Source organism: Argopecten irradians, chromosome 7, assembly GCF_041381155.1.
Source record: "Argopecten irradians isolate NY chromosome 7, Ai_NY, whole genome shotgun sequence".
NCBI lineage: Eukaryota > Metazoa > Mollusca > Bivalvia > Pectinida > Pectinidae > Argopecten > Argopecten irradians.
This window is the reverse complement of record NC_091140.1, coordinates 25,695,886-25,712,526: the sequence shown is the minus strand read 5'-3', so window position 1 is coordinate 25,712,526 and position 16,641 is coordinate 25,695,886. Positions and strand designations below refer to the sequence as shown.

Here is a 16,641-nt window from a genome sequence, read left to right as displayed (position 1 = left end):
TGGTAAATGTTCTGCTGGACTATCCTGATCTACTGTATAGGATTGTTTTATAAATGGAGGATATTAAATGGGTTAACTGTTATGGGGGACTTCCTCTACTGTATACGGATTGTTTTTTATAATGGAGGATATAATGGTGAACTGTTCTGTGGACTATCCTTCTACTGTAATATTAGGATTGTTTTATAATGGCAGGATAATAATGGTTACTGTTCTGGTCTGGGGACTTCCCTAATGTATAGCGATTGTTTTATAATGGATTGGATATATTGGTTATGTTCTGTGGACTTCTGGTAAATGTTCTAGGGATTGTTTTATAACTGTTCTGGGGAAATAATGGTATACTGTTCTGTGGACTTCTTTACTGTATAGGAATGTTTCTATAATGGAGCAATTTATAATGCGTGCACCGTTCTGGGGGACTTCTCTAGCTGTGTATAGGATTGTTTTACTATATGGATTGGATATATAAGGCATTTAATAATGGTAAACTGTTCTGGGACTTCCTTACTGTAAAGGATTGTTTTATATGGAATAATGGAGGATATAATGGTAAATGTTCTGGGGACTTCTCTACTGTATAGGATTGTTTTATAATGGAGGATATAATGGTTTTAATAATAGGAGTTGTTTATATATAATGGTTAACTGTTCTGGGGGACCTTCCATACTGCTATAGTATTGTTTTATAATGGTGGATATATGGTAACTTGTTCCTGGGGACCTTCTCTACTGTATAAGGATTGTTTTGTTTTATAATGGTGGATATAATGGTATCTGGTCTCGGGGAAGATAATGTAAAGATTTATGAGGAATATTTGTAATTTTCTTTTTGCATACAATTTAACTTTGGGTGATTTTCCATGATCCATATATATATGAAAATTGACAAAAATTTATCTCCATGATCTGAATTTCCATTCGATTATTTAATCCGCAAATATTAATCTTCACCAACTTATTTGAAATGGAAATCACTAAAGTTAGTAGTGGCAAAAGAAAGTTGGCTTACAGTAACCTAGTTCACCAGAAATTCATTAATTTTTGGTAATTGAATAGAATATCCTGGCTAAAGTTATATGTACTTGAAATGAATCAAGATACTGTCTTATTCAGGCTTGTTTATTTAGATTCAAGAGCAAGTAGTAAAAATATATGTTAGTATTTGTACTTATTGTGTACATAGAATAATTTTTTCAAATTATATTTTGAATCGCAGGACAGACAATATAAATGTTAGTGGACTAGTATGTTAAGGAAGCGTACTTCAATGGCCGTCAGGACCCTTGTGATAGCTGAGCTTTAATGCTTTTATTGGCAGTAGACTTTTGATGCTAAACTGGGGAACAGAACCTCTGTCGATGAAACATGACTTGAAGTTATCTCTATCTAAAAGGCCCTAGTTTGTAACGAGTTGTGGCCGGTTGCCCTACCACATCCATAATCACACAAACACGCTGTTTGGAAAACAATGGTTGTCCGCAGGGTAATCTATAGTATTAAAAGATACAAGTCTAGACCTTTGTCATAATTAGTTTTGGTTTGGGTTGGCTGCGGTTTGATAGGAATCAAACGTTCCTATAAATTAACAAGCAGGTGTCAAACTATTACCTTAACTTCAATCAGCTGGTACAACAAACAAAAATTACTTGTATTATAAGGGAGAGTGGAGTTTGAATTAGGAAATCATGTCTCCCAATTTTTATTATGAATTTTTTGTCCTGAACTTAAATAATATGGAACTGGTAAAACGATAATTCTGGCTTTAAGAAGACTTCTTGTCTCACTTGGTTTTAAAATTGGATTCAGTATTCATTCATGACTGTTAAAGCATTAAGATATCAAGCCTTGTAAAGTTTTGATTATCCATTTCTATTAAAATAATGTGATCATTATAAATGTATTTCTTTCTGCCTATAGGTGCAGATTCAGGAATACAGATTGGTTGCTATGCCGATGAGCCCACGCACGTGACCTGACTTATGACCGTACAACCGACCCCCCAGTGTGGGGTGATGGCCCCTATTGTGTATACACACTGTTTTAACAAGGGTTATTACTGGGCGGGTCTTCTAACCAGTACCCTTTAGTGTTTTTGTGGTAACTCCTAATGGTTAACTGGCATCTGACTGTAACTTCCCTGGCTGTATAGGATGTTTCCCTCAATGGACTTCCCAATGGAGGAAAATGTGAGGGGACCTCAAAAATGTCACTCTAATTACTGGTCTCTAAGTTTGTATTTTTTTATTTGTCTGTAATGTCACACAGTTTTATTAAGTCTAACTGTATTGAGACTGTTGGGGACTCCTACTGTTTAGTAGGATTAGCTCTGTTTAATGATAAAGGATATATGGTAACTTGGCTTGATTTACTAAATTTATAATTGTTACCCCATTTATGAAGTTGTTCTGACTTCCACTAGTATAAGGATGTTTTTGTTTTTCCTAACTGTCTGGGATTTGATTCTATCTGTATCTCTGTTTTCAGCCCCAGACTACAAAGTGTGTCTTCTGCCCCAGTGGACTTGGCTATAATGAAGACATGTGTTTTAATGTTAATGGACTTACAAACCTGGGACTGGATAATGTCAGTGTAAAGTGATGGGGGTGACCTCCCTACTGTAACAGGAGGCTTGGATTTCTATATCATGGAGGATATGAATCAGAGTAACTGAAGAAGTGTTCTGGGGACTTCCCTACTGTATAGGATTGACTATAACAACTGAAACCAATTAACCATAATACTGGTAGCAATTGTATCCAAGCAACCATTTACTGGGGACTTCTCCTACTGTAATTGTTTTATATGGAGGTATGATAAGTAACTGTTCTGGGGACTTCCCTAAGCAAGGATTGTTTTAACTGTAATGGAGGAATAAATGGTAAGGTAAACTGTTTCTGGGGGACTTTCCCTATTGTACAGGATAGGATTGTTTTATAATGGAGGATATAATGGGTAACTGTTAATCAAGGACTTTCCTACTCTACTAAAATTGTTTTATAATGGAGGATATTGATGGTAAATGGATGGGGACTTTATACTACTGTATAGGATTTTAAGCAACAAATGGCTAACTGTTCTGGGGACTTACAGCCTACTGTATAGGATTGTTTTATAATGGAGGAAAATGGTAGCAACTGGCCTTCTGCAACTGTTCTGGGGACTTCCATTACTGTAGGATTGTTTTATAATGGAGGAAATAATGGTAACTGTTCTGGGGACTTCCCTACTGTATAGGATTGTTTTATAATGGAGGATATAATGGTAACTGTTCTGGGGACTTCCCTACTGTATAGGATTGTTTTATAATGGAGGAAATAATGGTAACTGTTCTGGGGACCTGTTCTGGGGACTTCCCTACTGTGTACCAAGCAACCATTGATTTCAGCAACTGTAACAAGCATAAATGGTAACTTTCTGGGGACTTCCCTACTGTACTGTTTTTTACTAAGGAACCTAATGTAATTACAGCAAACTGGGGAACCTAGCAACCATGAACTTAAAAATTGTTTTTTCTTACCATCAACTGGACTTCCCTAGTAGGATGTTTTATAATGGAATAATGGTAACTGTTCTGGGGACTTCCCTACTTATAGGATTGTTTTTTATAATGGAGGATATAATGGTAACTACTGGGGACTTCTATGCCCTGGACTATAATGTATGTATATAGATTAAATTTTTTTAATGGAGGATATAATGGTAACTGTTCTGGGGACTTCCCTACTAATAGGGATTGTTTTATAATGGAGGAATAATGGTACTGTTCTGGGGACTTCCTACTAGAGGAATTGTTTTATAATGGAGGTGGTTGACTGACATTCCCTATGTAGAAGAAGCCTTATTTGATAATGGAGGAAATTGTTCTGGGGACTTCCCTACTGTATAGGATTGTTTTATAATGGAGGAATTTAAACCAGTGTTCTGGGGACTTCCTGACTGGGGACTGTGTTATAACACGGAGGAATAATGGTAACTGTTATGGGGATGACTTCATCTTTAGTTTTATAATGGATTGATTAATAATTAACTAATGGCCAAATCTGGGGGACTTCCTACTGTATAGGATTGTTTTATAATTTGGAGGAAATAATGGTAACTGTTCTGGGACTTCCCTACTGTATAGGATTGTTTTATAATGGAGGAATAATGGTAACTGTTCTGGGGACTTCCCTAACTGTATAGGATTGTTTTTATAATTCAGGATGTCCCTATGGAGGAACATAATGGTACTGTTCTGGGGACTTCCCTACTGTATAGGATTGTTTTTTTATAATGGAGGAAAGATATAATGGTAACTGTTCTGGGGACTTCCCTACTGTATAGGATTGTTTTATAATGGAGGAAATAATGGTAACTGTTCTGGGGACTTCCCTACTGTATAGGATTGTTTTATAATTATAATGGTAACTGTTCATGGATGGAGTATAATGGTAACTGTTCTGGGGACTGTTCTGGGACTTCCTACTGTATAGATTGTTTTATAATGGAGGATATAATAATGGTAACTGTTTGGGGACTTCCCTACTGTATAGGATTGTTTTATAATGGAGGATATAATGGTAACTGTTGTGGGGACTTCCCTACTGTAAGTAGGATTGTTTCATTGTTTTGGTAATGGAGGATATATATGGTAAGTAACTGTTCTGGGGGACTTCCTTACTGTAAGGATTGTTATTATAATGGAGGATATAATGGTAACTGTTCTGGGGACTTCCTACTATATGTATTGTTTTTAATAATGGAGGATATAATGGTAACTGTTTGGGGACTTCCCTACTGTATAGGATTGTTTTTATAATGGAGGATATAATGGTAACTGTTCTGGGGACTTCCTACTGTATAGGATTGTGTTACCTATAATGGACATGGTAATGCCAATTTTACTAATGGTAATAATGAGTGTATAATGGTAACTGACCGGGACTTCCCTACTGTATAGGATTGTTTTATAATGGAGGATATAATGGTAACTGTTCTGGGGACTTCCCTACTGTAAGGATTGTTTTATAATGGAGGGATATAATGGTAACTGTTAAAGGGGACTTCCTACTGTACAGAGGATTGAAGTATAATGGATGGATATAATGGTAACTGTTCTGGGGACTTCCCTTAATTGCTATGGGATTGTTTTATAATGGAGGATATAATGGTAATGTTCTGGGGACTTCCCTACTGTATAGGATTGTTTTATAATGGAGGATATAATGGTAACTGTTCTGTCTTTACTTCCCTACTGTAAAAGATTGTTTTATAATGGAGGATAAATGGTAAACTGTTCTCAGGACTTCCCTACTGTAAATAAGATATTGTTTTATAATGAGGAATAATGGTAACAGGCGTACTGTCTCTGTGGGACTCTGGCCACTGTAAGGACTGTTTTATAGTACTGACTGGATGTTATGGACTGTTCTTATAATGGTACCTAAAGTACGCCAAGATTGTTTTATAAATGGAGGAAATAAATGGGGGACTCCAACAGGCCATGTAAGTAGGATATATATGTAGAGGATTTGTGGAACTTTTTATAATTTAATGGAGGATATAATGGTAAATATTATACCCCCTTCTGGGATTTCCACTACTGTATAGGATTGTTTTAACAATGGAGGAAATAATATGTAACTGGGGAAGTAACACTTATATACCCCCTAGGGATGGACTTCAATACTGTATATATACCCCCTAATGTGAGGATAATATAGGGATGTAACTATATATACCCCCCTAGGGATATTACACTATATATATACCCCCTAGAGATAGGATAACACTATATATACCCCCTAGGGATATAACACTATATATACCCCTAGGGATGTTATATATACCCCCTATATATAATGGTAACTGTAGTACTAGGGATTTTAACACCTAATATACCCCCTAGGGATTTACACTATATAAATAATGGAGGATATAACATAGGTATATACCCCCTAGGGATATTATACTGTATATACCAGTTGGTATACCCCCTAGGGATGTTAACACTATATATACCCCCTAGGGATATTACACTATATATACCCCCTAGGATATAACATCTAAATACCCCCTAGGGATTGACACTATATAACCCCCTAAGGGAATAAAATCATATAATACCCCCAAGGGATGTGACACTTTATATACCCCCTTGGGTGGTTGGTAAACACTCTACATAGTCCCCTAGGGATGTGAATACTATATATTACCTCCTAGGGAATGTAACACCTATATATACCCCCTAGGGATATTACTCACTATATAGATACCTCCCTAGACGATATTACACTATATATAACACCCTAGGGATAGAACACTATATAGATCCCCCTTGGGAGGTACACTCCATTTATATTCCCCTAGGGATATTAACACTATTTATACCCAATAGGGATTTAACACTCTATTTACCCCCTAGGGGATATTACGACTATAACTAACACCCTAGGGACATAACACTATATACAACCCCCTAGGGAATATTACACTATTTATACCCCTTGGGATTTAACACTTCTATATACCCCCTAGGGATGTTACGAATTTTTATATACCCCTAGGGAGTATAACAATTTATATACCCCATTCGGGATATTACACTATATTTGTAACCACAAGGGATGTAACACTCTTTATACCACCCTAGGGATGTGAACCACTATAGTTATACCCCCTAGGGATGTATACACTATTTATACCCCCTAGGGTTGTATTGACAATTATATATACCCCCTATGGATGTGACACTATTACTATACCCCCTAGGAATTTGACAACTATATATTACCCCATTGGGATATTACACTATATTATACCCCCCTAGGGATGTTAAACTATATTATACACCCCTAGGGATGTAACACTAATATATACCCCCTAGGGATAATCACACTATATATACCCCACCTAGGGATATTACACTAGTATATACCCCCGAGGGATTGTAACACTATATATATACCCCCTAGGGATGTAACACTATATATATACACCCCTAGGATGTAACACCTATATATACACCCTAGGGATGTAACACTATATATACCCCCTAGGGGATGTAACACTATATATTAGCCCCCCTAGGGATAATTACCACTTATATATACACCCCTAGGGATGTACACACTATATTTACCCACTTTAGAAGTTATAACACATTTATTATTCCCCCTTGGGAATATGATGTACACTAGTAATATACCCTCCTAGGGATTTGAACACTATATATACCCCATAGAGATAGTAACACTATAAATATTGATACCCCTAGGGATGTAACACTATATATACACCCTAGGGATATATTACACTATAGATATACCCCCTTTAAGGGATATAACATACTTATATTTATACCCCCCAGGATTATTACACTATATATAACCTCCTAGGGATTGTGTGACACTATATATACCCCCCTAGGGATGTAACACTATATAACCCTAGGATGTAAATACTTTTATATATCCCCCCTAGGGATATGTACACTATATATACCCCCTAGGGATGTGATCACTATATATACCCCTCGGGACTAGAGATATATCATACTATATATTCCCCTTACGGGATATTAAACCAATATATATACCCCTAGGGATGTGACACTACTATATAAACCCCCCTAGGGATTTCTACACATATATATACCCCTAGGGATTGTAACCACTATATTTATTCCCCCTTGGGAATATATCACTACTTTATATATAACCCCCTTGGGATTATAACACTATATATACCCCTAGGGATGTATATAACACTATATATACCCACTAGTGATATAACACTATATATACCCCCCTAGGGTTATTACACTATATATTCCCCCTAGGGATATAGACACCCGTATATAATACCACTAGGGGTTATTGTGGATGACACTATATATATACACCCTAGAGATATGTAACACTATATATTTTCCCACTCTAGGGATTATTAACACTGATTATAAATTATACCCCCTAGGGATGTATAACACTATATATTCCCACCAGGGATATGAGATTATAACCACTATATATACCCCCTAGGGATATAATACACTATATTATACCCCCCTAGGGATATTAACAGACTTATATATTATCCCCCTAGGGATATGTAAACACTATAGTATACCCCCTAGGGGATGTAACACTATATATATTACCCCCTAGCCATTATAACACTACTATATATACCCCATAGGGATATGTATACACTATATATACCCCCTAGGGATGTAACCACTATATTTACCCCCTAGGGATATAACACTATATATATACCCCCTAGGGATATGTAACATGCTATTATCTACCCCCATAGGGATGTAACACTATATATAAACCCCTAGGGATTTTTTGTAACAATATATATAACCCATAGGGACTGGTGTAACACTATATATACCCCCTAGGGATTTATAAACACTATAATATACCCCCTAGGGATAGATTACCACTATTATATACCCCCTAGGGAAATGTAACACTAATTATAGTATACCCCCTAGGGATGTTACACTATATATATACCCCTAGGGATATAACACTATATATATAACCCCTAGGGATGTAACACTATATATACCCCCTAGGGATATGTAAACACTATATATACCCCTTGTCAGGGATGTATTACACTATATATACCCCCTAGGGATGTAACACTATATATACCCCCAAGGGATGTAACACTATATATACACCCCCTAGGGATGTAACACTATATATACCCCCTAGGGATGTAACACTATATATACCCCCTAGGGATGTGTCACTATATATTACCCCCTAGGGATGTAACACTATATATACCCCCCTAGGGATTAACACTATATATACCCCCTAGGGATATTAACACTATATATACCCCCTAGGGATGTAACACTATATATACCCCCTAGGGATGTAAACACTATATATACCCCCTAGGGATGTAACACTATATATACCCTAGGGATGTAACACTATATATACCCCCCTAGGGATGTAACCACTATATATACCCCCTAGGGATGTTGTAACACTATATATATACCCCTAGGGATGTAACACTATATATACCCCCTAGGGATGTAACACTATATATACCCCCTAAGGGATGTAACACTATATATACCCCCTAGGGATATAACACTACTATATATAACCCCCTAGGGATGATTAACACTATAATATACCCCCTAGGGATGTTACACTATATATACCCCCTAGGGAATGTAACACTATATATACCCCCCCTAGGGATATAACACTATATATACCCCCTAGGATGTAACACTATATATACCCCCTAGGGATGTGTCACTATATATACCCCCTAGGGATATTACACTATATATACCCCCTAGGGATATACACTATATATACCCCCTAGGATGTAACACTATATAACCCCCTAGGGATGTAAACACTACTTTATATACCCCCTAGGGATGTGTCACTAAATATACCCCCTAGGGATATTACACTATATATACCCCCTAGAGATATAACACTATATAAACCCCCTAGGGATGTAACACACTATATATACCCCCTAGGGATTTAACACTATATATACCCCCTAGGGATATAACACTATATATACCCCCTAGGGATATAACACTATATATACCCCCTAGGGATATAACACTATATATACCCCCTAGGGATGTAACACTATATATACCCCCTAGGGATGTAACACTATATATACCCCCTAGGGATGTAACACTATATATACCCCCTAGGGATGTAACACTATATATACCCCCTAGGGATATAACACTATATATACCCCCTAGGGATGTAACACTATATATACCCCCTAGGGATGTAACACTATATATACCCCCTAGGGATATAACACTATATATACCCCCTAGGGATATAACACTATATATACCCCCTAGGGATATAACACTATATATACTCCCTAGGGATATTAACACTATATATACCCCCTAGGGATTTAACACTATATATACCCCCTAGGGATATAACACTATATAAACCCCCTAGGGATGTAACACTATATATACCCCCTAGGGATATTACACTATATATACCCCCTAGGGATATAACACTATATATACCCCCTAGGGATGTAACACTATATATACCCCCTAGGGATATAACACTATATATACCCCCTAGGGATTTAACACTATATATACTCCCTAGGGATGTGGACACTATATATACTCCCTAGGGATATTACACTATATATACCCCCTAGGGATATTACACTATATATACCCCCTAGAGATATAACACTATATATATCCCCTAGAGATATAACACTATATATACCTCCTAGGGATGTAACACTATATATACCCCCTAGGGATATTACACTATATATACCCCCTAGGGATGTAACACTATATATACCCCCCCTAGGGATATTACACTATATAAACCCCCTAGGGATATACCACTATACAGTACTTAATGCGTCTAACATTCCCTCGAAACGAGCGCGAAACGCAAAACGCAAACAAAATGTTAAACGAAAACGAACGAAAACGCAAACGAAAAAAGAAAAACGCAAACAAAAAACAAATAGCGTAAAATGAAAAACGCGTTTCGTCAAGCGCTAAACGCAAAACGAAAAATGCAAACGAAAAACGAAAAACGTAAACGAAGTGAAAGCGTGACCGGAAGACCAGAATGCAATCATAAATGTCGATCGGGACTTCAGTAGCTTAGTGATCCAGATTCTGAAAGCGATGTCTATTTTACGTTCGCAATTTTGATTTAATACGATTTATCATTATGAAAAATATATCTTGTCTTAGAAAATATGCAATTGTTATAAATATATTACCAATAAATATGTGATTACGTATATATATCCAAGCATTAATACATTTTTTTAACTTATAAAGCGAGATTTTAAAAATAATTATAAAACATGCTGCTGATGCATGTGTACAAATAGTCTTCAATCAATGCTAGTATCTATAAGTCTGCTCTGAATTTGTCACACATACTAGTACTGTTTTATAGAAATTATCAGTTTCAGAAAAGAAAACATTTCAGAAGAACTTCTTATTTTAGTGTAGGTATTGTGAACATGTACGTTTGACTACTGCAAGTGTAAACCCTAGGTCTAGCGGTTAGGTAGTTATATATTACATGTATATATATGTCCCCGTACACGTTATATAGATATCAATGTGGACACTTACCTGTAGCATTTACCCGACCCATTTGGAGGTCTTATACAAATTTGCTTTATAATTCACGAACAACACATGTACAACACTCTTTTCCTCTCCATCCCCACTCCCCCTCTCGATTTACCTGCTTTCATTTATACCATTTGTTATTTGACAGCGGCATATTTTGATTTTGTGTCAACTTGTATCACACCTGGTCAAGTGCAGTCACCCATGAACAATGGCTCACTGATTGCCTCAGACGCGCACGGCCCCTCACATGTTTATTTAGGCTACGATGTATAATACGCGTACGTGACCCCGTGCATGTACATGTACCAAAGCATACCACAAAAACAACAATTTTGTGTTATTCTAGTCATTACAGAAAACCAGCTATATGGTGTTTTATTCTTCGTGTGTTTTGTTACATCAACATACCAATAAAATACACGATCAATTATATCAATGGCCAATACGTGTAAATACAGAGATACAGCTGAATGTACATGTATCAACTGTCATATATATATAAGTCAATTATGATTTGATATCTATTGACTTCGGTACGTTCTTAATTTCACATAAAATATGTAAAAAAAGTATTCGTTTTATGGTTGAGATATTATTAATTGTGTTATTTTATTATTAGAATAGTGTGTATCACTAGAAAATAATGTGATCCAATGCTAACAGTGATGAGTCGGATATAATTTTTTTATAATGTATGCACCAGTGAGTTATATATATATTATGACCAGCAGTACGGCGTCCTGTGGCGTGAGTTCACACCTGTCTGTAATCCTTTAGTCCACTTTAATTTATCGAGCCCCGTGGGTGTTACAAGTGTATATTGTACCTGTCCCCCTGTAGCACATACACGTGTATAGCTAGTACTATATAAGACCTTGCAGAAAGGTATACAAATGATCCTTACTATCAAACAATGTGTGTAGGTTACATGTATCAAATGTAATTAATGTCTATATACAAAAGGATTTTTTTTAACTTATTTGTGTATGTTTACTACATTGTCCAGAACACGTAAATTTATCGGCCTACGCCGTCGTTTGACTCCACTTTTAGTTTAGCCATAACATGCGCAGTCAACCATACCTAATCAAATATCAATGAATAACATCCGGTAAACGAATTGGAACGCAAACGCACACAAACGCAAACGAACGAAAGCCAAAACGAATCAAAACGCAAACGAACGCAAACGAAATCGAATCAAAACGCAAACGAACGAAAACGCGAAACGCAAACGAAAAACGCTCGACGAAACAAAACGCAAACGAAACTAAACGAAAGAAACGCAAACGAATCTAAAACGCGTTTGAGGGAATGTTAGACGCATTAAGTACTGTATATATCCCCTAGGGTTATAACATTATATATACCCCCTAGGGATATAACACTTTATTACATAATTTGTTTACACCAATCTATATATGAAGAAATATAATATTTTCGACTATTACACCGACCGTTCAATAAAACCTTGTTATATTGCACTGTTCGAAGTTATATTGTATGCTTCCATGGAAACGTTATATCACACGGTTCGAGATGTTATATTGCACGGCTTTAGGAACACCTCGCTGTTGTTGTCTAGTTTTGTATAAAACTTCCGAGGAATTGCGAGTAACAGTGAGTTACGTTATTATGACGTCACAAAGGTTCACGCTCAATTTAGCGCTGGATTTATAGATCTCGAATCAAGCACGTCATGTAGATGTTTACTGTACCGAGTAAAGCTGCAAGCAGGTCTAATAATGTGAAAATAGACAATAAGACATCCAAACCGGAGTTACAACGTGACGTACGTGGGCTATACGTCAATCTTCAATAGGATATTAAGTTTTTTCCGTACTGTACTTTGTTGATGATTTTGTTAAGTGATTGTCGTATTCGTTTTGTCGTATTCGTTTTATAAAAAATATTCAACTGAAAAAGTGATTATGTAATAAAACAAATATTCCATGGTTACTGTGCTCTAGTTCATAATATTTACCCCTCGGTGATGGTAATTAACAAATGTTATATTGCACTCAGCCTTTGGCCTCGTACAATATAACATTTGTTGATTACACTCACCTCGGGTTAAATATTATGAACTAAAGCACAGTAAACCATGAAATATTTGTATAACATATACCCCCTAGGGATGTAACACTATATATACCCCTTAGGGATGTAACACTATATATACCCCCTAGGGATGTGTCACTATATATACCCTGGATGTACACTATATCACCCCTAGGGATGTAACACTATATATACCCCCTAGGGATGTAACACTATATATACCCCTAGGGATGTAACACTATATAACCCCTAGGGATGTAACACTATATATACCCCCTAGGGATGTAACACTATATATACCCCCTAGGGATGTATAACTAGGGATATAACACTATATATACCCCCTAGGGATGTAACACTATATATACCCCCTAGGGATGTAACACTATATATACCCCCTAGGGATGTAACACTATATATACCCCCTAGGGATGTAACACTATATATAACCCCCTAGGGATGTAACACTATATATACCCCCTAGGGATGTAAACACATATATATATATATACCCATAGGGATGTAACACTATATATACCCCCTATACCCCCTAGGGATTGTAACACTATATATACCCCCCTAGGGATGTAACACTATATATACCCCCCTGGACACCCCCCCTAGGGATGTGACACTATATATACCCCCTAGGGATGTAACACTATATATACCCCCTAGGGATGTAACACTATATATACCCCCTAGGGATGTAACACTATATATACCCCCTAGGGATGTAACACTATATATACCCCCTAGGGATGTAACACTATATATACCCCCTAGGGATGTAACACTATATATACCCCCTAGGGATGTAACACTATATATACCCCCTAGGGATGTAACACTATATATACCCCCTAGGGATGTAACACTATATATACCCCCTAGGGATATAACACTATATATACCCCCTAGGGATGTAACACTATATATACCCCCTAGGGATGTGTCACTATATATACCCCCTAGGGATGTGACACTATATATACCCCCTAGGGATGTGACACTATATATACCCCCTAGGTATATAACACTATATATACCCCCTAGGGATGTAACACTATATATACCCCCTAGGGATGTAACACTATATATACCCCCTAGGGATGTAACACTATATATACCCCCTGGGGATGTAACACTATATATACCCCCTAGGTATATTATACAATTATTGACCTATTTTCAGGTTGATACGGTGAGTTATCAACCCGAGTAAGTGATATATCCCGAGGCCGGAGGCCGAGGGTTAAATCATTTTCGAGGGTTGATAACTCACCGTATCCACCTGAAAATAGGTCGATAACTGTTTTATTATATGACACTTACATGATATTAACCCGACTCTTCAAAAAGACTTTAAAATCTACAAAAAAACAAGATGATATTTGCAAACTTTCTGTTTACAAAAGCAATTACATGTAGTATATGGTAAATATCCAAATGCTTCTTGCTAACGGTTTAGACTGGTAGAACTGGAATATTGTATCAACTGCAGCCCGTCTGGCATTCTTGAACGTTTTCCATAAATTGATCGCAGTTGATCACAGTAAACTTGCTGCCTTCCGCCATATATGTTGCCGACTATAATATTGACGTCACAATAGATTATCCTGACGTCATTGAATGAGGGAAACTCCTGTTACGCTATATTTGGGTACGACTTGACGTCAAAAGTGATTATGACGTCACATTTCAAGGGAGTTTTTCTCGATCTATTTTTGACACAGGTTACTGGACTCGCGAGAGGTATCTGGGCTGAGTCCAGTAACCTCGCGTGCTTTTTGCCGCCAATTTCGGGGTTGATATCGCAGTTGATGAATACTTCTGAGAAACGTATTGACCAATCAAAATACAGCAAAAGCACCAGTCATATAATAAAACACTATAAATACCCCCTAGGGATGTAACACTATATATACCCCCTAGGGATTTAACACTATATAAACCCCCTAGCGATGTAACACTATATATACCCCCTAGGGATATAACACTATATATACCCCCTAGGGATGTAACACTATATATACCCCCTAGGTATATAACACTATAGGGAGTATATACCCCCTAGGGATGTAACACTATATATAACCCCCCTAGGGTATAACACTATATTTGGGTACCCCCTAGGGATGTAACACTATATATACCCCCCTAGGGATATTACACTATATATACCCCCTAGGGATGTAACACTATATATATACCCCCTAGGGATGTGTAACACTATATTATACCCCCCTAGGGATATTACACTATATATACTCCCTAGGGATATACACTATATATACCCCCTAGGGATATAACACTCTATATACCCCCTAGGGATGTGTATCACTATATATACCCCCTAGGGATGTGTCACTATATATACCCCCTAGGGATGTGTCACTATATATACCCCCTAGGGATATATACACTATATATACCCCCTAGGGATGTAACACTATATATACCCCCTAGGGATGTAACACTATATAATCCCCCCTAGGGATATTACACTATATATACCCCCTAGGGATATTACACTATATATACCCCCTAGGGATGTGTCACTATATATACCCCCTAGGATATATAACACTATATATACCCCCTAGGGATGTAACACTATATATACCCCCTAGGGATATAACACTATATATACCCTAGGGATGTATATAACACTATATATATACCCCCTAGGGATGTAACACTATATATACCCCCTAGGGATGTGACACTATATAAACCCCCTAGGGATGTAACACACTATATACCCCCTAGTATGTACCTATATAGGTACCCCCTAGGGATATAACACTATATATACCCCCTAGGGAATGTAACACTAAATACCGCTCCTAGGTATGTAACCCTATATATACCCCCTATGGAAGTGACCCTATATACTATATACCCCAGTGAGATTAACACTATACTATATTGTGAACCCCCTAGGGATGTAACACTAATACCCCCTAGGGATGTTCCTGTCACTATATATACCCCCTAGGGATATTACACTATATAACTTACCCCTAGTATTTAAAGTCATAACTCTTGTATATACCCCCTAGGGATGTAACACTAATATATTTTGTATTACTAGGGATTTAAATTCATATATATATAAATTTGTGTCCTATATATACCCCTAGGGATGTGTACTATATATATATGAAATGACCCCCAGGTGATATTAACACTATATAAACCCCCTAGGGATGTTATAACTTTGATATATATAATTCCCCTAGTGGATGTAACACTATATATACCCCCTAGGGATGTAACCTTGTACTATATATGGTACCCCAGGGATATTACACCTATATATACACCCCCTAGTGTATACATGATATAAACAGTACTAACCATAAATACCCCTAGGGATTGTTGTAACACTATATATACCCCCCACTAGGGTTATTAACACT

The 16,641-nt window shown here is 36.9% G+C and overlaps 1 protein-coding gene across 1 annotated transcript in view; it reads left to right on the top strand.

Annotated features, from left to right (window-relative positions):
• The first annotated feature begins 3,308 nt into the window (after window positions 1-3,308).
• LOC138327106 (macrophage mannose receptor 1-like) overlaps window positions 3,309-16,641 on the top strand; it is a 47,603-nt gene continuing 34,270 nt past the window's right edge. Inside the window, exon 1 of the mRNA XM_069273090.1 lies at window positions 3,309-3,393. Coding sequence (XP_069129191.1) covers window positions 3,309-3,393 — 85 coding nt within the window. The remainder of the gene's footprint in view (window positions 3,394-16,641) is intronic.